At 32.9% G+C, this 24,912-nt stretch overlaps 1 protein-coding gene across 8 annotated transcripts in view; it reads left to right on the top strand.

Moving 5' to 3' along the window:
• LRCH3 (leucine rich repeats and calponin homology domain containing 3) overlaps positions 1-24,912 on the top strand; it is a 163,570-nt gene that overhangs the window by 87,775 nt on the left and 50,883 nt on the right. For all 8 annotated transcript variants that reach the window (XM_074301491.1, XM_074301494.1, XM_074301493.1 and 5 more), the window contains 4 exons: positions 10,361-10,454; positions 14,330-14,450; positions 17,540-17,688; positions 23,592-23,668. In XM_074301491.1, the coding sequence (XP_074157592.1) occupies positions 10,361-10,454; positions 14,330-14,450; positions 17,540-17,688; positions 23,592-23,668 (441 nt within the window). The remainder of the gene's footprint in view (positions 1-10,360; positions 10,455-14,329; positions 14,451-17,539; positions 17,689-23,591; positions 23,669-24,912) is intronic.

The raw sequence follows: 24,912 nt of genomic DNA, 5'->3' as shown, positions 1-24,912 counted from the left end.
AATTCATTTTCATCCATTTAATGAATACTTACTTTCAGACATTGTTTATACTGGCTGGAGATACAAATACAAAAATGTAAATATTTATCTTCAGATTACTATGCCTTATTGAGGTAACTAGCTTTTATACAGATATGTACATGCAAAATATGTAAAGTAAATTCAAAGTAATTTCACGGGAGGGAGAAGAAAACACTCTTGATAAAATCAGACAGTAACCTGTTTATGAAGTGGCACTTGATCTTTGAAGGAAGTGAGGTATTTTTGCTGAGGCAATTGGGGTTAAACCTGCCCAGGTTCAAGCAGCTAGGAAGTATTAAGTGTCTGAGGTCACATTTGAACTCAGTTCCCCCTGACCTCAGGGCTGGTGCTTTATCCACTACACCACCTAGCTGCCTCAAGTGAGGTATTTTTTGAAGTAGTCGTGCAAAGCATTCCAAGCATGGAAGATATCCTGGGCAAAGGCATGAAGGTATGAAATGCAATGATATGTATGTGGAAACATAAGTAAGCTAGTAACAATAAAATAGTTTTATTTACTGAAGTGTAGGATGCATGGAGTGGTAGAGTAATATTGTGATCAGTTAAGAAAGACAGGTGGAAACCAAATTATGAAATACTTTAAAGAACTTTTGATTTAATTTGATTTTTAAAAAATATTTAAAAATTATTTTATCTTGAAGCAATGATGAATGGTCAAGTAACATAGTAAGTATTGTGATTTAGGAATTCCAATTTAGCTACAATGTAAGACATGAGTAGAAGAAGATAAGAGACTGGAGGCATGGAGATCAATGAGGAGCTTTTTTTTTTTTTCATATATCTAATCAGGTATGGTTGTGATCTTTTTTATTAATTTTTTAAATTAATTTTATAATTATAACTTTTTTTTTTGACAGTACATATGCATGGGTAATTTTTTACAACATCATCCCTTGCACTCACTTTTGTTCCGAATTTTCCCCTCCTTCCCTCTACCCCCTCCTCTAGATGATAGGCAATCCCATACATGTTAAATATGTTATAGTATAACCTAGATACAATATATGTGTGCAGAACCGAATTTCTTGTTGCACAGGAAGAATTTGATTCAGAAGGTAAAAATAACCTGGGAAGAAAAACAAAAATGCAAACAGTTTACACTCATTTCCTAGTGTTCCTTCTCTGGGTGTAGCTGATTCTGTCCATCATTGATCAATTGGATCTGAGTTAGATCTTTTCTTTGTTGAAGATATCCACTTCCATCAGAATACATCTTCATACAGTATTGTTATTGAAGTGTATAATGATCTCCTGGTTCTGCTCATTTTAGTCAGCATCAGTTCATGTAAGTCTCTCCAAGCATCTCTGTATTCATCCTGCTGGTCATTTCTTACAGAACAATAATATTCTATAACATTCATATACCACAATTTACCCAACCATTCTCCAATTGATGGGCATCCATTCATTTTCCAGTTTCTAGCCACTACAAACAGGGCTACCACAAACATTTTGGCACATATAGGTCCCTTTCCCTTCTTTAGTATTTCTTTGGTATATAAGCCCAGTAGTAGCACTGCTGGTTCAAAGAGTATGCACAGTTTAATAACTTATTGGGCATAATTCTAGATTGCTCCAATGAGGAGCATTTACAGTAGGCAGTAGAGAGAAAGGGATGGATGCCAGAGATATTGTGGAAATACAATCTGCAAGATTTGTCACCTGACTAGTTGTTCTTACTCTTTCATTAGAGAGAGAGAGAGAGAGAGAGAGGGAGAGAGAGAGAGAGAGAGAGAGAGAGAGAGAGAGAGAGAGAGAGAGAGAGAGAGAGAGAGAGAGAGAGAGAGAGAAGAAAATCTGTGTGTGTAAGAAGTCAAGATGATTCCTAGCTTTGTCAGTCTAAACAACTGGGAGGATTATGTTTCCCTCTATAATAATAGGAAGGGGGAAGCTGATGATTTCTGATTTGGACATGTTGAGTTTTGGATGTCTACTGAATATCATTTCAAGATACATGAAATACAGTTGGAGATGCAAGACTGGGAATCATCAGAGAGGATGGGCAGAATTAAAGATTTGAGAATCATTAGTGTATGAATGATAATTAAATCCTTGGGAGCTGATGAGGGAAGTATTATGGAGGGAGAAGAATAGAGGGCCCAGCAGAGGGATACCTATGGTTAGAAGATATGATACGGATGAGGATGCAGCAAAGGGGACTTAGCAGGAATGGTCAGATAGGAGAATTAAGACAGAGTGGTATCCTTAAAACTTAGGAGAAGAGAGTGATTGACAGTGTCAGGCTGCAGAGAGATCAAGAATAGGATTGAGAAAAGGCCCTTAGATTTGGCAACTAAGTGATCATAGATAACTTAGACAGAACAGTTTGGGTGGAATGATGAGACTGGAAGCCAGATTGTAAAGGGTTAAGAATATAGTGAGAGAAAAAAATGGAGACTTATAGATTTTTTTTTTCCTTAGGAGGTTAGCTATAAAGAACTGAAGAGATATAGGATGACAATAAGTACGGGAGAATCAAGTGAGGTTTTTTTCAGGATAAGGGAGATATCAACATAGATATGGACAATAGAGAACCAGTAGACAGAGACTGAAAATAGGTGATAAAATGGGGATGACAGAGGGCATAGTCTGCTAAAGAAGATGAGATTGAAAGGAATTGTGTAATCAGATAAAAAGATAAGTCTTAGTAAAGAATAAGACCACCTCATCATGCCATACAGAGGTAAAGGAAGAAATAGTAGCAGAAGCCACTTTAGTGATAGAGGAATAAGAGGGAATTCAGGAGAGAAAGGCCTCAATTTTTTATGTCAAATGTAAAGCAAGGTTCTCGAGTCAGTGGGGGAAAGGGAATCATGGAAGGTTTGAGAAGGAAAGAAAAGCTTTGAAAGAGTTGCTGTGGAAAGTAGGAAAGTGAGTTATGCATAGTAATATTGCCTATAAGACATGAGACCCAATCGAAGATGAGTAACATTAACATGTATGCCCTATAAACATACAAATTTGAATGAACTATATCACCTCAAGTTCAGTGGTCCTTAAACAGATTCATCTTTTTTCTAAAACTTTTTCTTCTTCATGACTTCCTTATTTTTGTTCATTGTACCAAGTCCCAATCATACTTAACAAGCTCAGTTAAACTCCTTCCTTTTTCTACTCATTCTATTCTCAGTCATTCAAGATTTCTTAAGTTTCAGGGATAACACAATGTTAAATGATGCATAAAACATATTCCTACCAAAAGTGCTTATTATTGTCATTTAGGATACTCAAATGGAAAAAAGGATTCCTTGTAGAGAGTGAAATGTTATAGCAGCTTTTATTTGTAGATGACATTGTATTGATTGTATCAAATCCCTGAACATATTATGGTCTTTTCAATTAGATCTGCAACCACTGGAAAAAGCTATCTCCTAATAGTCCATAAAATAAAGCCAAACAAATGACTATAATATATATTTGTCTAGATAGTCTATAGAGTTAGTCCATGAAGATATATATTTTGGGCAGATGCAATAAATAAATTTACCAAAATTGAATAGAAGAAAATGGGATGGATTGCTTTTGAGAAATGATAGCGCTCTATAAACAACATTCCCAATATGTTTCCTATTGTTCTAATTCACCATTAAGCAAATTCTGGAATTCCACAAGATATATAATTAAATTTGAAAATCACCTAAAGGATGGCTTCTTGAACAAGTTATTAAGCAAGAACAATAGAGCATAAATAAAATAGAATCTACACTTATTATCCCTTTGGGTTATAAATACCTATTTGATTACTTTTATGTATTCTGTTATGCAGTTTCACTTTCTTATAAAAACATGAATACATTTTCCATTTAGACTTATACATTAAGGATATGTTTATCCAACTCATAAATATTATGAAATTGCATTTAGTTTGCTTTCTTTTAAAATAAGCATAAAGTTGCTTATTTTTCTGAAATATCATGTATCTTACAAATACACCTGTATTTTTGTTCCCCTCTCACCCCACACTCCTTCCTCATTTTTAACATTTTTAGTATTTAACATTAACATATCATATGTCTTTCCTGAATTGTCAGATGCAACCTTCATAATAATCACCTGCCATCTTGACAATGTCAGATAGTTGTCATTGTTGATACAATTACATCACCAGGTTATTGATTGGACAGTTGTTAATTATTATTGATTTTTCTAGTCAGTCTCAACTTAAGGAAAATGAGCTGTTTAGAACATAAAGTTTTAATGTAAAATGGACTTTTCCTTTTTTCATGCATGTGACAATTTTAAACTTTGTGGGCTTGTATTCAAAGAATTTGGTAAGTAAATTTCTGGCTATCTTTTAAAACTAATTTATACTTAAAGTAATACAACAAATTAAATATTTTTTGTTACTTACATTTAAATAATTTCAACACATACAGTGATAGCTTTCAGCATTTACCTCTAAGTCTCCCCTCAGGATTTTTTATTTATCCATTTATTCTCCTTCATTTTCCTCACATCCATTATAACTAGTTTAGTATATATTGGTTTTCTGGTTCTGTTTTTTCTTTCCACTTGGCAATATTTCATGATAGTTTTTCCAAACTGTATTTCTCATTCTTGTTCATCTTAATTACATATACAATATACTTGAATATTCTTCAATTGTAGGATAGTTAAGTTGTTTCCAGTTTTTTGCAATTACAAATGAAAATTTTGAAGAAGTAACTATTTTTAAATCTTTGCTCTCAGGGTGCTTTCCTAGTGAGGTTTTTAACCAGCATTTATTAAGTATCAACATTATCTCTTCTGCCCCCCCCCATTTATTTATTTTTATTAAAGCTTTTTATTTACAAAACATATGCATGGGTAATTTTTCAACATTGGCCCTTGCAAAACTTTTTGTTCCAAATTTTTCCCTCCTTCCCTCAATCCCTCCCCTAGATGGCAGGTAGTCTAATACATTCAATATTATTTTGAATATACATACAAAATACAAAAGATGCTGCTTTCAAGATTATTTTTTTGAAAAATTATTTTAGAAATAGACTGATGTATTAATCAAGAAATGAGAGATTTTTACTACTTTTTCATGATAGAAAAAGAGGAAGAAGATTTTTCTCACTAATTTATTTTAAAATGTAAAGAACCATAAGTGATACATTGGACATATATTAATTTTTTATTATATAAGCAAATTTGAAAAATAATTTTGATTTTCCTATTATTCATGAATATTAAGTCCTAGTGAAAATGACACAGTTGCCTAATTCCAAACTGCTTACTAATACACTATGAAAAAAACTAGTATAAATTTCATTCTCTCTCCACTCTCCTTCTTCCCCCTCCCTACTCACACTCTGTTTATTACAGAAGCAGCATGAATTAGTAGGCCAGAAGCATGGTCTCACAGTCAATAAGAACTGGATTCAATTCCCACCTCTGTCATATATTGGCTTTTTGACACGTGTCAGTGTCTCTAAAGACTCTAAATTATAATGAAGTTGCTGATCTTCACTAGTAGAGGGAGTTTACTCACCTGAAAGTTGCTTAACCAAAGAAATTCCAGATCTTATTCCTATTGAGAAATTTTCATATTCAACTCAAAAGATATATAAATAATTTGATTATCATATGAAAAATTAAATTTTATATTATAAATTTGTATTTGAGACTGTACTATAGATAAGAAAGTTACAAACATTTTACTAATTCCATATACATAATGTATCAATCAGTAAATATTTATTAAGTATCCACTATGAAGCAAGAACTGTATTAGTAAAGTCTTTGTTCTCATTTCATTGTGAGATAGGTACATAAGTAATTAGATATAAAATATATGTAAAATAAATAATAATAGCTAATAATAACTAACATTTATATAATAGTTATTATGTTCCAGACACTGTTCTAAGTGTGCTGTAATTTGATTTTATTAAATTTGATCCTCACAACAACCTTGGGATGTAGATGGTATTATTATGCATATTTTACTGATGAGATTAAGTGACTTGGCCAGAGTCACACAACTAGCCAGGGTGAAGCTCAGGTCTTCTTGATTCTAGGTTTGGCATTCTGTTCACTGTACCACTGAGCTTTCTAATATAGAGAATACAAAAGGTGCTGTAAGTATAAATATTATAAATAAATTGAACTACTTCTTGCCAAGATAGCTGCCTCAATGAAAGAAGACAGCACAGCTTTCACACACCTCCAACAAAACCTAAAAATAGCATTAGACTAAATATTAAGTAATCTTGTGAGAGACCACATTATGACATCATCTACCCCAGAGTTTAAAAAAAAAAAAAAAAAAAAAGCCAGCCAGAAGCCCATAGGCAATATTAAAGAGTATTCACTAAAAAAGGGAGTACTGGTATAGACAGAATATGTATAAAACAGAAGTTTCATGACATGACTTAAGAGTGATTCACTACATAGGTGTAGGGAGCTTCCATCAAAAAAAGCCTCAAACATGATTGCAAGTAATGGTATACTGGAGTTGCTTCATATCTTGGTAGCTAATTGTTAAATTATCTGTGTGACCAAACACCTTAGAAATCTATAAATACATTTGTTGTTGATTGTCTAGACCTAATAATTAGAAAATATTGATAATGCAGATTAAACTTAAAAGTGTGTCATGAATACAATTTTGAGAGGTTTTTTGAGAGCCAGTTGTTAAACATTTTCCAACTCATCCCAGTCCACAGCAGTAAATCCACAGCCCAAACATGGCAATACTCTTGACCCTACAGAGCCAGGGATTCTGAAGTCTCTAGCTCTTTATCCTGATGCTAAAGAAGCCTACATATATAGTGCTCTGAAGATCTAAATGACCCTAAAATATCCCAGCACTCACCTTGGGAAGTGAAGGTCAACATGTAATCTAGGTGACCCACATGAAGACCAAGTCAAGCTGAATACTCAACTCCATTCTGAAACAGTAGAGGTTAGAGCCTAGCCATAAATATAAAGCCTCAGTTCAGTGACTGAAAGTGAAGATATGAGAAGAAAACAAAGTATTATAAAAAATTACAGTGGATATAGACCTTCCGAAAATCCAACCTAGAAGACAACTTTTAAGTACTTTGAAAGGAAAAAAAGAAATGACTTTTCCACTTTAATTACATGATGAATACTTCAAAGATATAAAGCAAGAGATAAAAAATGAAATAAAAGATCTAGAGGAAAGAATTGGAAAGCAAATAAATAGTTTAGAAGAGAAAATAGTGTGTTTGCCATATAGGGAAGGTGGTGAAAGGATGGGAAGGGAAGGAAAAATTTTGGAACACAAAGTTTTGCAAAGATGAATGTTGAAAATTATCTGTGCATATGTTTTGAAAATAAAAAGCTTTAACAAAGCTTTTTAATTAAAAAAGAGAAATGGTAGCAACAAAATAAAATTAATTTTTAGACCATAGACCAATCAAATTGGTGAGTCATGAATAAAATAAAAAAAAAAAAAAAAAAAAAAAAAAAAAAGAATGTATATCCTACCAAAAATAACCTCTTTGGAAAATATATCAAAAAGAAGTAATTGGGCAATTACTGAATTTCTTTAAAACCATAATTATTTTTAAAATTTGAATGCTATATTTTAATCAATGATAAATAAAAACTATCTATTAAAACTAGAGGACAAAGTAAAAGTGGGAAAAAAATACTAATCATCTCCTGAAAGAAATATCAAAAGGAAGAACCTGTCCAAATATAAGAGTTCAAATACCACACTCAAAAATATATGAAACCTGACCATTTCTATTGTGACAGAAAATCTTGAAATACTCTACTCCAAAAGGCAAAAGATATAGATTTAAAATCAAGAACAGTTTAATTTACAAAGCTGAATGTAATCTAGCATGAAAAAAAGTTAATCTTTAATGGGATAGAGGATCTTCAAAAATTTCTTCTTTGTAGTGAAAACGAGTCAAGCAAAATCTAGAAAGGTGAATGAACAATTGGAAAGGGTTGCATAATAATAAAGTGCTGACACACCAATGGTATGGTTAAGAGAGCGATTAATAAGAGAGGAAAATAGTTTCATTCTAAACAAATATTGATCCTGAAGGAGGAATTGAAAAGAAAAGAAGTAAAAACTGAAAGCCCATCATTTGATGAATAATTTGAAATTGTGTTATGTAAATAATGGAGTATTTTTTTTTAATTTAGAATTTTTTTTCTACAGTATATATGCATGAGTAATTTTTTTTATAATATTATCCCTTGTATTCATTTTTCCAAATTGTCCCCCCCCCTTCCTCTACTCCCTCCCCTTGATGACCGGCAATCCCATACATTTTACATGTGTTACAATATAACCTAGATACAATATATGTGTGTAAATACCATTTTCTTGTTGCACATTAAGTATTAGATTCCAAAGGTATAAGTAACCTGGGTAGATAGACAGTAGTGCTAACAATTTACGTTCACTTCCCAGTGTTCCCTCTCTGGTGTAGTTATTTCTGTCCATCATTGATCAACTGGAATAATGGAGTATTCTTATAAAAAGTGCTGAAAGAGACAAATTTTGGAGAGCCTTGGAAAGAAGACTTGTATGAAATGATAATGCAGAGGGAAATGGAACTAAATGAGTAATTTATATTTAAAATTCATTGTAAAGAAAATCACTTTGAAAGGACTTAAGAAGGTTTTGATGACCAGTCACATGGAGATCTCTATAATAGTTTTTTAATGAAGCATGTTAGGTTCTTAAAGACAGGTCATAGTTCAGAAAGAAAAATATATTTTTGCACATTATCCCTGTGTAAATTTGTTTTATCAATGCTTGTTACAAGAATTTATTCCCCATTTTTAATTTGGGCAACACAGGAATTGTTGGGGAATGATGCCAAAAAGAAAGCATTCCTCACCCCCCAAAATAGGTCATTGGAACATTTTTTTTTTTATTCACAGATGATGACAGAAAGAAGAAACAAAATAGCTTTGGAAAACATATTTTGCAACAAAAAAAGCTACCAATCACTAAATTCCATATTCTTTGCCTTTCTCACTTATAAATCACTTCTGATTAGAGAATTATAAATTAAAACAAGTCAGGTAATGCCTCATACCTGTTAGTTTGACTAATAAGACAGAAAAGAAAAATAACAAATGTTGGAGGGAATGTAGGAAAATTGGGAAATTGTTGGTAGAATTGTAAACTTATCCAATCATTATAGAAAGCAAATTGAAACTGTGACTAAAGGACTATAAATCTGCATACCCCATGACCCAGCAATTCTGCTACTAGGTCTGTATCCCAATGAGATTAGGAGAAAAAAGACAAAAACCTATTTGTACAAAGTACTTATGACACCTTTTTTTTTTTTTTTTTTTTTTGATGGTGTGAAAGAATTGGAAATTGAGAAGTATCCATCAATTGGGAATGGCTGGACAAGTTGTTGTATGTGGCTGTGATAGAATACTATTGTGCTACAATAAATAGGGAATGGAATGCTTTCAGAAAAAACTGGAAAGATTTAGATGAATTGACACAAAGTGAGCAGAGTATTGCACCTTGTAACAGCAATATTGTAACAATGATCAACTGTTGAATGACTGTTGTTTTCAGCAATACCATAATCCAAGACAATTCTGAAAAACTTAAGATGAAAAATGTTATTCACCTCCAGGATAAGAACTAATAAGAGTCTGAATGTAAGATAAAAGTATACTATTTTTTACTCTTATTTTTTCCATAATTTTTTTGGGGGGAGGGTTTCTGTGTTTTACAATATGATTAATATAGAAACATGTTTTGCATGATTTCACATATACTCTATCAAGTTGCCTTTTTTCTGAGGGAGGGAGAAAAGTGAGAAAGGGAGAGAATGTGGAATTCAAAAAAGTTTTTAAAAGGAATGTTAAAAATTGTTTTTGCATATAATTGGGAAAATATTCAAAAAATGAAACATGTTTACATTTATTATATATTTCTTTAAAAGCCAGTGATATGGAATGGAATTTTAAAAAATATTTTATTTATATTTTCATTCTCACTTCTTTTTTTACATTCAACTTTGTACATGGAAATGTTAAATTTCTGTTACTATGAGAATTTTTAAAAAATGTTTTTAAGATAATAGGAAATTAAATAAAGGGAAATTGGTGAGAGAGAAGGCATCTATAGCTGGCCTCAAGTAGAAGATCTCATGTAGACAATGACATGAAGGAAGCTCCAAAGAAATATTGGAATTCCAAGAATTATAAAGTCAAAGTGAATGTTTATTCAGTTATACAGTTATTTTGTACAAGCCACTACATTCAGATACTGTTTATTATTATTATTATTATATTGTTGTTTATTGATGCTGTCATTTCATTTTGACTTTGCTTTACTAATGTATATGAATTGAAACTTATTTCTTCTCAGCCATGAAGAATTGTACTCAAGCCGTCCATATGGAGCCCTTGATTCTGGTTTTAATAGTGTGGACAGCGGTGATAAGAGGTGGTCAGGGAATGAAGTAAGTAATTTAAAAATATTCGAAATAGGAGAATAAGGAAGAAAAAAATGGGACGTTTTCTAATTAAGAGAGCCTATATGTCTCAATTTATGTTGAAGAATATTTTTAAAAATAACTTTATTTTAACATGGTAATTTTATGTCTTTTTTCAGTATATAGTTATGATTTTTTTCATTTTAGCATAATGGACTAGTTGATATTGTGGCACATTTGTACAGATAACCTAATTTTAATTAACAGAGTATATGGCAATCCTCAAAATATCAGAACCCAACTTAAACTTCTTTTTGTGTGGGGAAAAAAACTCCATTAAATACAAATAAAATGCTTATTATCTTTTCACTATAGCATTAATTCTAACACAATTAATGACAGCAAGCATTAGGGAGATATGCCAGAATTCACTAGTCAAATAATTAAGAAAGGAGAGAAATCATTTATTGCCTACACTTTTCCAGACACTGTGCTAAGCGCTTTGTAAATATTGCCTCCTTTGACCTTCTTGGGAAGTAGCTGGTATCATTTGCCCCATTTTAAAGTTGTTGTTGTCATTTCTCTTTTATTCACAATGAGGACCATGACATTCAAGTGGATTGGATTAAGTGAGTAAGAGTTGTGCAGACTCACCACTTCCTCCTTCAGAATCATCTGGTGTAGTGTTCTGATCGTCTCTCAGACAGATTCTTCTTCCTGTAGAGAACCGTTGTCTCCAGGCAGTTGCTGTTAACTCTTGTCCAGAGAAGTGACTTCCCTTCCTGCAGAGAGCCCCGTCAGGCCTGATGTAATGCAGAGACTTCTCCTCTTCCTGAAGTGCTGTCCTCCAGCCCTTGTCCTTCCCCAGTCCAGACTGCTTTCCAAGCTCAATGTTGCCTCTTTTTATCCTCCCAGAGAATGGGTGTGGGATAATGCAAGGGCTCCTGGGAAGAACCACTTCAACCAATGAGCTTGCTCCTTCTAGGATTCCTAAGGTGTAAACTCCCTTTACAAGTCTGAGCCAGAGAACTGTCAAGTCAACCTGAGTTCTCACCTTATAATTGTCCAGACAACCTGAGTTCTCACCTAGTAATCCTAACAATCTGGACCCAGTGTGGTCAGATATAGATCAGGACTACAACTGTGACCAATTGAGGCTTGGCCTGGGAACTCTCATTGTCTATCAATAAGAGCCAGAATGATTTGGGTTTAAGATGTGGTCCTTAAGATAGAACTCTAGCTGGTAAACCCCAAGATACCTTTAGAGGTTTCAGCAATCAAAATTAATATTCCTTTGGGCAGAGCATCCAAATGTAACCAGTAAAGGTATTATATTCCCTATGTAGACAAAGGGAACAGAAGGGGGAAAAAAAGCTTGTAATGCCCAGCTGGTCAGCTCCAGTTAAGTAAGTTGAGGCAGATAGAGACTAACTTACCTAAAGTTACAAAGCTAATTAAATCTACAGTGCCAAATCTGAACTCTGATAGTCCTCAATCCTGGCCCACCTTTCTATCCACCAAATTATGTACCCTCCTTTGATTGATTAGCTGGTAGTGCCCTTTACATTCCTCAACAGGGTAATGTGGGTCAATGTAGAGAGTCACAGTCAGTGGGAGAACTCTGGGTGAGGTATAAGACTCTTCAGCCCAGAGGGAACCTGCTAACAATGTCTGGTTTGGCTCCCCATCTCCTCTAAGAGCTCTCAGCCTTCCTGAGAAGTGTTCTACTTGAAACAAGGGATACTTACAATAAAGAAGCATTTACATATCAATAGCAGGGTGCTTATAGTTAGCACTTGTGCAGTGTGATGTGATGATATGATGGTTCTACAATTGGCACATGCTTAGTGTGTTGTGGTGATGTAATCCTACTTAAGGTATTTAAGGGCCACTCCTCCACTAAGACCAAGGCTTGTCTAGAGATCCTCCAGAGAGCTAGTTGAGACGATATATTTTGACACTCCAATTTGGGGGCTCTAGAAAACATACTACAAGGTCAGAATCTTTGAGACTTATGTTATTCTTTAGGTTCTTATTGCCAAAATACTGAAGGTTTCTGGGAAGGTTACCTAGGATCCTTTGGGAAAAAACTTTATTGGTTCCTTTTAGAGATAGGAACAGGACATCTAAATTTTCAAATCAATCAAACAATTATTTGTTTTATTTATTTAGCAGGTATTGTATGAAGAGCACTAACAATTTGAGGGAGATCAAAAGTAGACTACAGAGTCTTATAGAAGACTTCCCTTTTCTATTTCCTTTTCTTTCCTGTTTTTCTTTTCCTGCTCCTCCTTTGGGCCTCCCTTCTCCCTTTCCTTACTATATACTTTTGACTACCTCTAGCAGAGCAAATTATCAAAATCCCTACTTTCTCAGCAGAACTTTTTTTCTAGACCACCTACTAATCCAGATTTCATTTGTTCTTATTTCTGGTTCCTCAGAACAAAAGAGGGAAAAGAGTTGAGTAAAACAGTGCCCAGGAACTACTCTGGAACCATTGAAGAAAAGGCATTTGTAGCTGTTTTCTTACTCAAGGGGAAAGCATTATAAACTGCTAGGACAGGGGTTTCATATTTGTTCCATATGTGGCATATCTTGAACTAGGTAAAAATGTAATTGGGAAACATTTAAGAAAATAAAATACAGTACAACTTACGTAAGGTTTGTTTATGGTATTCTGCAGGATTACATTTTTGTTTGAGTTGACACCATTAGTATAAAGGACTGAGTAGAGTACAACTATTTTCTGAAATTAGTAAGACAAGATGATTTAGAATAGAATTTCTAGATGATAGTTAACTATTTAGGAAGAGGGGGAAAAAAGTAAAATGGAATGAGTATCTGTTTCTAACTGGTGAGATTAAAAAAGGAATCTACCTTATAACTACCTATTTTCAAGAACCAACATTCTAGATAAATTTTCATATATTTTTTCAGTATTACCTAATTGAGGTGGGTTAGGGTCAAAAAAATGATGTGATTTAGGAGAGCAATTTCTAGTTCCAAATAATGTGTGTAGAGGTTTAACACCAAATGTTGAAAGGCACCAAATGTTGGGATTTGGTCATGTGAAGAGTTCACAATGGCCATTCGCTTTGGCAAAAGGTAAGTTTATTTAGGATAAGTTACAGAAAAAATGAAGAAATACAGTAGACAGCATGAAAGGTAAATATGAAATAGAGTTGGGAAAGGGTATAGTTAGCAAGGAAAGGGGATTTTAACAATTAATGAGAAAAAGGACAAGTTCCCTTGTGAAACTCACAATTAACCAGGAGAATAGAAACCCAATGAGACTGGAGTATGCCCTTAGCTGACAGGCTAAATCTATAGAGGAGTTTAATACTCTAAAGGAGTTAGCTATACTAAGGAGAAAAGAATAGAGACAATGGGGGGGGGGGACGACTGAGAGAAGACACATCATTTGGCATGGGGAAGGGGGAAGGAGAAAGGGATTTGACATAATTCAAATTTCAGACTGGACAATTCCACAGAGGGTGGGTCTATAAGATTAAACTGATCCCCATCAATGCCCTTCCCTGCTTACCTCTGGGTCTTTCTCTACCAACCCCACTTACCTCATCATAATGATTAATATTGTAATGGTTTTGATTTCCGTTTTTCAAAGTAAGTCTTTTGGATTTCAGTTTTTTTTATTTTCTATTCAACCACCATTTATTATGCTATTTCTGTTTAAAAAAAAAAAATGTTTCTAAGCTGCTAACTAGTGATTTAAAATGAACACAACACGTACCTGAATTGGTCTTTGTCTCTATTTCTTCATATATTTGACTGTTATATATCAAATTTTCCATTCAGATTTAGACATTATTTCATGTTTTATATGTTTTTATTGACTAAAATTAGAGATAATATTTCTTTATTGCCTTTAATATTTTATAAAGCCCACAGATGAATTTTCAGATTTACCTTTGAGAGTAGCAGAGATTACTAAAGAACAAAGACTACGAAGAGAAAGTCAGTACCAAGAAAATCGAGGCAGCATGGTGGTAACAAATGGTGGAGGTAAATATACATTAATGACATCTAAATTGTTCAGTTTTATTTCTCCACAGTTTTCTTGCATCTCTTTCCTTTTATTCTCTTTCTTATAGTTCCTTCTCTGTTCCTGCAACCTTTTTCCTTTTTTTAATTTTTAGATTATATATGTACATTCTCTTTTAACATATCTCCATATGAGTCATATTGGGACAGAAAAATCAGAACAAAAGAAAAACCATGAGGAAAAAAAAAAAAGCAAGGAAAAAAAAGGCAAAAAAAAGTATGCTTTCATCTGCATTGATGTCCATAGTTATTTCTCTGGATGCAGATGACATTTTCCTTCTAAAGTTTATTGGAATTACTTTGGATCACTGAATTGCTAAGAAGAGCCAATCTATCATAGTTGATTATTATATAATCGTTATGTATTTTTTTGAATGCAGGAAAGATTTTATTTTATATTCTTACATAATTAGATGCCTAGATTAGTAGATCACAAAGGCAGTATTTTAGTTCCTATTCTGAAATGAAAGATCCTCCCTTGATTACCATTAATTGATTGTAGCTGGAGTTTCAGGTTGTGAATCTCCACCCCTCATTATATAGCCAGTCCCTCCCTGCCCCCAAGAAACTTACGTTCTTAAGTTCTATCATCCTACAATCTTGCTATTACTGTGTATGTTTTCATGGTTCTACTTGATTCAGTCAGCATCAGTTCATGTAAATCTTTTCAGGATTTTCTGAAATCAGTCTGTTTCTTATTTCTTATAGCATAATAATATTCTATTCATAAACGGCAACTTATTCATCATTTCCCTAATTGAAGGGCATCCATCATTTTTCAGTTCTTTGCTACCACAAAAAGAGCTGCTACAAACATTTTTGTACATGTGGGTCTTTTTCTCATTTTTATGATTTCTTTGGGGTACAGATCTTGTAGTGGCACTGCTGGATCAAAGGTTTCTATATAGTTTGATAGTCCTTTGTGCAAAATTCCAAATTACTCTCCAGAATGGTTGGATCATTTCACAATTCCAATAACGATGGATTAATGTCCCAGTTTTCCTATGTCCCCTCCAACATTTATCATTTTTTCCTATCATCTTAGCCAATCTGATAAGTATGAGGGGGTATGCATTTCTTTAGTCAATAGTGATTTTGAGCATTTTTTTCATATGGCTATAGATCAGACATTTTATTTTCATTTTTGATTTCAGAAATTTGTTTTTACATCTAGAGAAGGAACACTGGGAATTGAATATAAAATATTAGCACTACTGTCTATCTACCCAGGTTACTTATACCTTCGGAATCCAATACTTAATGAGCAACAAGAAAATTGGATTTACACATATATATTGTATATAGGTTATACTGTAACACATGTAAAATGTATGAGATTGCCTGTTATCTAGGGGAGGGAGAAGAGGGAGGGAGGGGAAAATCTGGAAAAATGAGTACAAGGGACAATGTTATAAAAAAATTACTCATGCATATATACTGTCAAAAAAATTTATAATTATAAAATTAATTAAAAATAAATAAAATTTAAAAAAAGAAAGAAATTTGTTTTACATATGAAATGGATTCCATGTACAATATCGCCATGATACAATTTTAATTTTTGTTTCTTTCAATATTAAAATACTTTTAATTATTTTTTAAAAGCTTTTATTGTTTGGGGGATAAATCTTAAATGAAAATAAAAACAAAAACTTTTGTGTTGTTGCTATAAAGATTTTAATCTCTTTTTAGATTGCATGCAAGTTGCATCAAAACCCTAGGCAAATATAACTATATGGACATGTATACATATATTGTATTTAACATATACTTTAACATATTTAACATGTATTGGTCAACCTGCCATCTGGGGGAGGGAGTGGGGGGAAGGAGAGGACAAATTGGAACAAAAGGTTTTACAACTGTCAATGCTGAAAAATAACTCCTGCATATATCTTATAAATAAAAAGCTATAATAAAAACAAACAAATCAAAAAACCCTAGGCAAGTGGCAGCAATTTTTGGCCCGTATTTAGAAAGTTATTTTGTTATATTTGAGCTTAATTATTGTCTTTTCTCCAAAATTATGCCCTATCGGAGCATTTGGGGAATGAGTCTTTACAGTGAGTATTTCTAAAAAAGGCTTCATTTCTCAAATATTTAGAGAACTGAGTCAAATGTATAAGAATACAGAACATTTGAATTTCAATCTTATTTACTTTATTAGCTAAAAAGTGACATTGCTCTGGTCCAAAGATTAGTCAAAAAGAATTTCTGACTCCTACTAAACTCCCAAGTAATCCTCATGGTAGCCATGTTTTTACCATTTTATTCAGTATCATTTATCTAGAAGTTTGTTATAGTAATCTTGCCACCAATAAAGTTTTGTCTAACTCTGCTGAGACTTACACCTAAAATATTATTTGGCCTTATCAAGGTAAAAAAAAAGATTGAATTAGAGTTGCTTCAGAATATTTGCTATATGTATAAGGTTGAAAGAATGAAAAACAAGTTAATACTCATTCTTTTACCCCATTCAATTTCTTCTCACTCTCTACCCTCTTTTTGCAGTTTACTGGCCCAAAGGAAATAGGAAAAAATATATAATTGTCAATTATCTAGTATACTTTTAATTCTCGAGGAGACATAAGCTATGAGGTGAACCCTAAGCACTTACTTTTTAAGCTGGTACTTTAAAACAAATTCTAAACAAAATAATATCTTTCACTCATAAGTGAGCTGGCTCTCTCTTGAGTATAAATAGCTTTATGTAAAACTGAGGAATTGTTGAAAGAATGAAACATAATTGAAAGAATGATAAAACTCATGACAGTAACTTTGCTACTAATTGTTATATTCTTTCATAAGAGGGAAAGAAACTAAAATAAATTTTTCTGATAGTGAATGTAGACCAGATCACAGACACATATATAACTTGATCTCCTTTTAAAACGGATCGTATCAGTGAAAGAGTATGGTGGGGTCAGAAAGGAGTCTGGAGGAGTTATTCAAATAAATGTAAATATGATACTTAATAGCCTCTATTTCTCCCTGCTTATCTAATCTGAATGCTTTTTCTGGTGTGCATATGTGTTTCTAACTATGTCAAGGGGAACATGAACTGGATCAGATTGACTATATCGACAGCTGTGCTACAGAAGAAGAAGAGGAAGAGATGAGACAGCCCAAGTGCCTGGATTCAGGCAGCCTCAGCTCACAATTCACATCATATATTGAACAGCGGCGAATTTCTCATGAGGTGTGATGCAAATATTTAAACTTGTTTCTATTACTTGTTAGAGTCTTCAGGACAGTATGAAATTCTGTGGTCTCAGGATAATTATTGATAATGAGGCTCCATCCTTCAGATATTAATATTTTTTTGTGAAGAATTAATTTTCAAATTTCTGTTTCTGCAAGTATATTTTATTCATTTATTTGTTTGTTTTGCTGTGGCAATTGGGGTTAAGTGATTTGCCCTGGGTCACACAGCTAGGAAGTGTTGTGTCTGAGGCCAAATTTGAACTCAGGTCTTCCTGACTTTAGGGCTGGTGCTCTATCCACTGCAAGTATATTTTAAAGGCACTTATTCAATCCAGATTTGGAATCTTAACTGTCAATCAAGGAAAATTATTTCATAGTTAAGAAGGGGTAATAAACAAGATTCCCAAAGTAAGCTGTACCTTTTAGGATTGTTTTTTGTTGCTGCTGTTGTTTTTAATAATGAAGCAACTAAAAAAACAATTAATGCTTTTCTCCCCTCTTTCTAACTCTGATCTATATATTTACATGATCAGTAATTTCAAATAGAACCAAATAACTAATAGAACAAGTAGAACTATCCTCTGGCAGCAGTCATTCAGGTCAGTAAACATTTATTAGACACCAGCCAGCTACTGTGCTAAGCAGTGGGGATATAAAAGGAGGCAAAAGACAGTCTCTTCCATGAAGGAGCTTGCAATCAAAATGCAACATAAAATAAGATTAAAATTTAAAGCTTTTTAAATGTAATTACACAGAATGTAAATTAATTGCCAGTAAAATTAACTATTTGAATATTCCTCCATAAGGGGTACAGAATGGTCTTAGTAACAAACGGAACATTCAGCACACTGCCATCTGCAAAATGTCTTTTTCAGATTCCAAGAGTGCAGAATAGAAGCAAGATACCATAGTATTTCTATTAAAAAATAACAAAGAAGTTGAATCTACTTGCAAGTAGAATGTTGATTTCTAGAAATATTCTAAGACTATACTTCAGACCTGTTTGGAATGTTATAATATACTTAGTTTCTTAGAAACAAAAGTGTATTCTTGGGATTATCATTATTCTTATAAAAAAGAAAAAGGGTCTTTGACTTTTCCATTTGAATGCTTCTGTACATAATACTTTTTTGTTGAGGCTTATAAGATATCTTATATGTAAAAGCTGAATTGTGTTGTATTAATCAAAAGTGGTACAACTTGGAGATAACACTGGACCAGCTGAATGACCAACATTTATGACTCAAGCTACAAGAGTGAAGGGCAGCTAATTTGCTGTATGATTTACAATGACATGTTATGATCTTAACAACAAATTCTTTTATTGGTCTCTAATTACTTTGTGGGTATGTTAAAGGTTCATTGTTAAATTTAATATTACTTTCAATAATGAAAATGCCTATTAGAGCATTACTTAAACTCTAATACAATAACCTCAAGTAACATAATTTAAAAATAATTTATATCTTTTTAATCCCAGTCAGTATATATTCAATTTTTTTATTCTGTACCTTTTAAAATTTTTGTGCTTATTTGAAAATTTAATCCCTCCAAAAATAAAATATAGTTTTACCATACTTGACTTAAAATTCAGTGAGAAAATATTCTTCTGACAGCTTCTCTAATGTTGGCAAAATATTTGTATAACATTTATTGTTTAATCAAAAACTAGTTGATGGATGAATGAAGCTTGCACTGTGACATGTAAACAGTATAAGCAGTATGAGAATATCCTATGCTCTGATGTCTAAATCAGTGAGGGTACAGTAACATCTCTCTTTTTTCCCTATCTTTATGCTGCCATGTTGTCTCTTTCATATCTTATTACTTCAAAATATCAAATAAGGACATTCTCCACCAAAGCAGAGGACAGCTTATTCCATCTTTACTGTAAATAGTCTTCCCAATTTAATAGCTAATTTTTTTTACCACAAACTTTCCTGCAATGAACCTCTCTAAACTTATAGAAGCTATGTGAATCAGATGTCAACTCACATTTGCTGTGCACCAAAGTTCCAGCTTTCAATTCCCCTCCTAACAAAAAAATAAAGGAAAGAACTTGGAAACAACTACATAAAAGCAAGAGAAATATGAGATAAAATGGCAGGGGAATGGGAGTAGTTATTCTCCAACAGAAGGCACTAAGATTAAGGGAGACTAGAAAGGGCTTCTTAGAGAAAGTTAGATTTTATCTGAAACTTAAAAGAAGCCAGGGAAACTAAAGGGCAGAGATGAAGGGGGAGAGCATTCTGGGCATTAGGGAGAGCCAGAAAAAAATTGCTCATAATTGGAAGGTGGAATATCATATGCAAAGAGTTGGACAGGGTCACTTGATTATAGATTATGGAGAATATGTAAGGAGTAAGACTTGGAAAGATAGAAAGGGAAGAGATGATGAAGGACTTTGAAGAGGATTTTTTTATTTGATCCTAGAAGTAACAAGAGTGCTTTTGGAGTTCATAGTATGAAAGGGTGGCGAACCTAATATGCACTTTAGAAAGATGAATTGGATAGCTGAATGGAGGATGGACTGGAATAGGAGGGAATCCTGTAGCATGGAGGCCAGCTATTGTGCTATGTCATTAGTCTAGGCATGAGAAGGTTTTGCCAGCAGGGTAGGAGTGTCAGAGGAGAGAAGAGGGCATACAAGATGTTATGATAGTAAATTCAACAAGATTTGACAACAGATTGGATATAAAGAAATGGTGAGGGATAATGAAGAGTTGAGGATGACACCTAGCTTGTGAACCTGTATTACTGGGTAAATGGCAGTTATCTGTATAGTAAAAGGGAAATTAGGAAGATGAGAGGGTCAGAAGAAAATATAATGAGCTTAGTTTTGTATATATTGAGTTTGAGATTTTAGATCAAAAGAGAAATTAGGAAAAGATTGTTAGATTTGAGGATCACAGGCACAGAGATGGTTATTGAATTCATGGGAGCTAGCAAGAATATCACATGAAAATATAGAAGAAGGATCAGGATAGAATCCTTTGAGTTATCCACTGCTAAAAAAATATAACCTGGATGAAGATCCAGAAAAGGAAACTGAGATGGAGAGTGTATTAAGAAGAGGCTAATTAACAGTGTCAGAAGCTCTAGAGAATTTCAGAAGAAAGAGGATTGAGAAAAACTCATTTAGGTTGACAATTTAACAATCATCAGTAATTTTGGAGACAGTAGCTTTGGTTGAATTTATGAGGTGTAATGCAGACTGCAAAGAAATAAGAGAAAGAAAAGGAAAGGGAAGTACCTATTGTAAATAGCCTTCTCAAGGACTATTTTAACCACAAAAAGAGAGTAGTAGTATGAAGGAACAATTCAAAGGAGAGAAAAGACATACAGCCTGCCACCAGCTGATATACAGAGCCCTTCTAACTTTATAAAAGTAATCACACCCCTTGATCCACTGATATGGTCTTTGAGAAGCCAGTCACCTATCTCTATACTGTAATAAGCTATCAAAGCAGAACTTTAGTAAAGGATACAACTATTTTAATCCTGTAAAAAGTAATCTTTTTCTCACCTGTGTTTGTGAATTTGCCAACGATATTTCTGTTTTGCTAAGTATATTATGATACAGAACTATGAAAGCATAGTAATGATCCCTCTTTCTTTTTTGGTTACACATAGAAAATTAATATTAGGAAATTAATACCCTGTGATAAAACTTATTGATGATTTCAGTGCAGGAAATTTTAAGGAAACAGATATCTTTTGTAAATCTCATGCTTAAGCTATGATACCTTAATTTTAATTAACAAATTAGTTTCTGACAAACTCCTTGACCAAAATGCATTGTATTTGATTTTTCTTGCATAGCATTGTACAAAAAATAAGAATTATATTTGATAGCATCTTGGTGTTAACAGACAGCTTTATAACTACACATCTATCTATCAACAGCAACAATTTATGATAAGGATATAGTAGAGAAAAGCAATTGATCTAATGAGCTCTCCATTACTAGACATTAGTGCTTTTTGACCAACAGGTATAATGTAAATGAAATTCATCTATTGTTTACAAGATGAACAAAATGACCTCTAAGGCCCTTTTCTCTTTTTAGATCTATGTTATTAAAATCTATGTTTATATAATCTATGCAGAGTAAAGTAAGATTTTATGAAGTACTAGAAGTGTTGTGGGTAGGTGAATATGTTTGCTCCTATATGACTGCTTGCTCTAAATTCCTACTCATAGTCTTCACTGTGGTGTGAAGGTGACTCTAGGTTCAGCCTAGTGGGAAAACTTCAATTATGGATTTATTGACAAATGTTATATCTCTGTCTAGTGATTAGTGTAGTTAAATCAGAGGCTTACTACCAGTTTGGCCATAGGACAATAATTATTTCTTCAAGGCTATCTATGTTTACTAAGTGTAGAAGAAAAAAATCACAGATCCTAGAAATATTGTAGTATATATACTCGTTACCTTCCACTAATGTCCCAATATGATGGGTCATTGAGGCATGGAGAATTTATGGAATTCTTGAAGGTTATCATTCTCATTATTATCATCACCAACTACATTTCTGTGGTACTTGTAAGATTTGTGGAGTGCATTATCTCATTTGATTCTAACAATAACTTTTTGAAGTAGATGTAGTATTATCGCCATTTCACAGATGGATAAGGAAGCTGAAACTTGGAAGAGAGGTTAAATGACTTGGCCAGCATCATATAACTACTAAGTATCTGAGGCCTGTTTCTAATAAAAATCTTCCTGATTCCAAATCCAGCACTATTCACCAGTCCAAAATGATTTTCCAAAAAAGTACAAGCTCTGCATTATGCTACCAAGTAAAAAGGGATTCATATAGTGAATGTCACCTATTTTGTCCAAGGATCAGTCTTTGCCTGGAAAGTTCCATCACTACAAAATTCACCAGCAGATAGTAAATTTTTTATCCCCAGCAACTCAGGAAAAAAGACCTTTACTACTTCTGTGATCTAAGACATATCACTTAATCTCTGTCTACTCAATTTACTCAACAGTAAAACTGGGGTAATAGCAGTACTTATTTCCCCAAGTTGCTGTGAGGAGCAAATTAAATATTTCAGCACTTTATCTCAGTATCTGGCATATAACAGGTTCTTGTTCCCTTCTTCCTGCTGTTCCCCTAAGGTATGAAGAGTTTGTAATCCTAATTAATGTAAGGAACACATGAATCAATGGTCCTTGAAGTATTATAAGAGGTACTATGGCTAAACAATACCTTGACATAGTGGATAGAAAATGGCAATACAATCACAAGTCCAGTCCAAAGAAAAAAGATCTTAGATCAGAATGCTATAAAACCAATATGATAACATATAATCTACAGATTCTGCCAAGATATTTATAGTCTAAGAGACCAAATCTCTGATTGACGGTTTAGTATAAAATTGAACAGTATAAAATACAGTTCTCTTCAACAGTGAGTTGATTCAGAGCAGTTCCAGTTGTCCAGTAATGAAGAGAGCCATCTACACTCAGAGAGAGAACTATGGGAACTGAGTATGGACCACAACATAGAATTTTTATTCTTTCTATTAATTGTTTGCTTGCATTTTTGTTTTTCTTCTTAGGTATTTTTACTTTATTTCTAGATCCAATTTTTCTTGTGCAGCAAGATAATTATATAAATATGTATACATATATTAGATTTAACATATAATTTAACAAACATGTATTGGACTACCTGCCATCTAGGAGAGGGGCTAGGGGGAAGGAGGGGAAAATTTGGAATAGAAGGTTTTGCAAGGGTCAATGTTGAAAAAATTACCCATGCATATGTTTTGTAAATTAAAAAATATAATAATAAAAAGTTGAACTACATGATTCATAGTTCATAATTTTGGTTTTATTTATATATATATATATTAAATTTGGTGTTTCATCTTTATTTGGTTTAGAATTCACCGGTAAAAGCAGTGCCTATTAGAGATTTTCAAAGAGTAGAAGAAACAAGAAGATACCCTCATCAAAACAGGTATGAAAAATCAGATCATGTTATTCATAATCATTTACTCTGGAATTAAAATTCAGGGACAAGAACTTCAAGGAATTGAATTAGAAAACACCCAGATTCTAGATTTTTAGAGAGCAATACAACAAAGGAAAAGATGTCTTTCCTGACTGAAAAATTTTGAATAAAGTGACTCAGTTGCATAATATAATTTACAGTGTAATTAACCCAGTAATTTTTGTAAGGGCTGATTATTTTTTTTCTTAGATTAAAATTATGTATATAAAACTGAAGTTGAATCTGAAATCTTTCAGCAAATAGATGATCTATACCACTTATTCAAGACATATTAAAATAAACTTTTCTAAATCCCAAATTAAAATTTATAGTCAGCTTTTTATTGCATAATTAATTTGAAGTCTATTGTAGATTAGCCTTGTGAAATGTTTAAGTGAAATGTGACTCTTATAAAATTTTACTGAAAGCTTAAAAGCATAATTATGAAAGTATCTGGCTTAAAATTAGAAAGAGCTTATTAATTTGTAGGCTAGGAAGATGAGGGAAAGCAAATACAATGCATTGTCATTTTACACTCAAGGAAACTGACACACAAAATATTAATCATCTACTCATAGTGTTTTTCACCAATGACCTTTACACTGAAAGTTCTTCCAAAATTTGCTTCTTACAGCTTAAAAAGTTACCCCTTAAAACTGAGTTGAATTTATAAAAAATAAGAGCCATGCCCCAATTGATAAATTATCAAAAGATATGATCTGTGTCCAAAGGATTATAAATTCATATATATTATTTGACCTAACAAACACCACCACTAAGCATAAATACCAAAAGAGATTTCAAAATGACCTATATGTACAAAAAATATTCATAGCAACTTTCTTCTTAGGGCAAAAAAACTGGAAATCAAGGGAGTTCCCATCAATTGGGGAATAGTTCAGTAAAATGTGTTAATGTGTTTGTGAGGGAATATTATTGTTCTATGATGAGCAGGATGCTCTCACCAAAAACAAAAACAAAATAAACAAACAAACAAAAAAACATCTCTGCAAAATCCTCCACAAATTTAAGCAAAATGAAATGTACTTTATACAAAGTAATATGTTCTGGGATGACCAGCTGTAAATAACTTTGCTATTCTCAGTATACAATGATCTATGATTACTTTGAAGGACAGAGATTGAAATATGAAAGATGAAACATGAAAAATCCTATCCATACCCAGAGAAGGAACCGATTGTGTCTGAATA

This window comes from Sminthopsis crassicaudata, chromosome 3, assembly GCF_048593235.1.
Source record: "Sminthopsis crassicaudata isolate SCR6 chromosome 3, ASM4859323v1, whole genome shotgun sequence".
In the NCBI taxonomy this organism is placed as follows: Eukaryota; Metazoa; Chordata; class Mammalia; order Dasyuromorphia; family Dasyuridae; genus Sminthopsis; species Sminthopsis crassicaudata.
The sequence above is the reverse complement of the archived record's forward strand: the minus strand, read 5'-3'. Positions and strand labels throughout refer to the sequence as shown.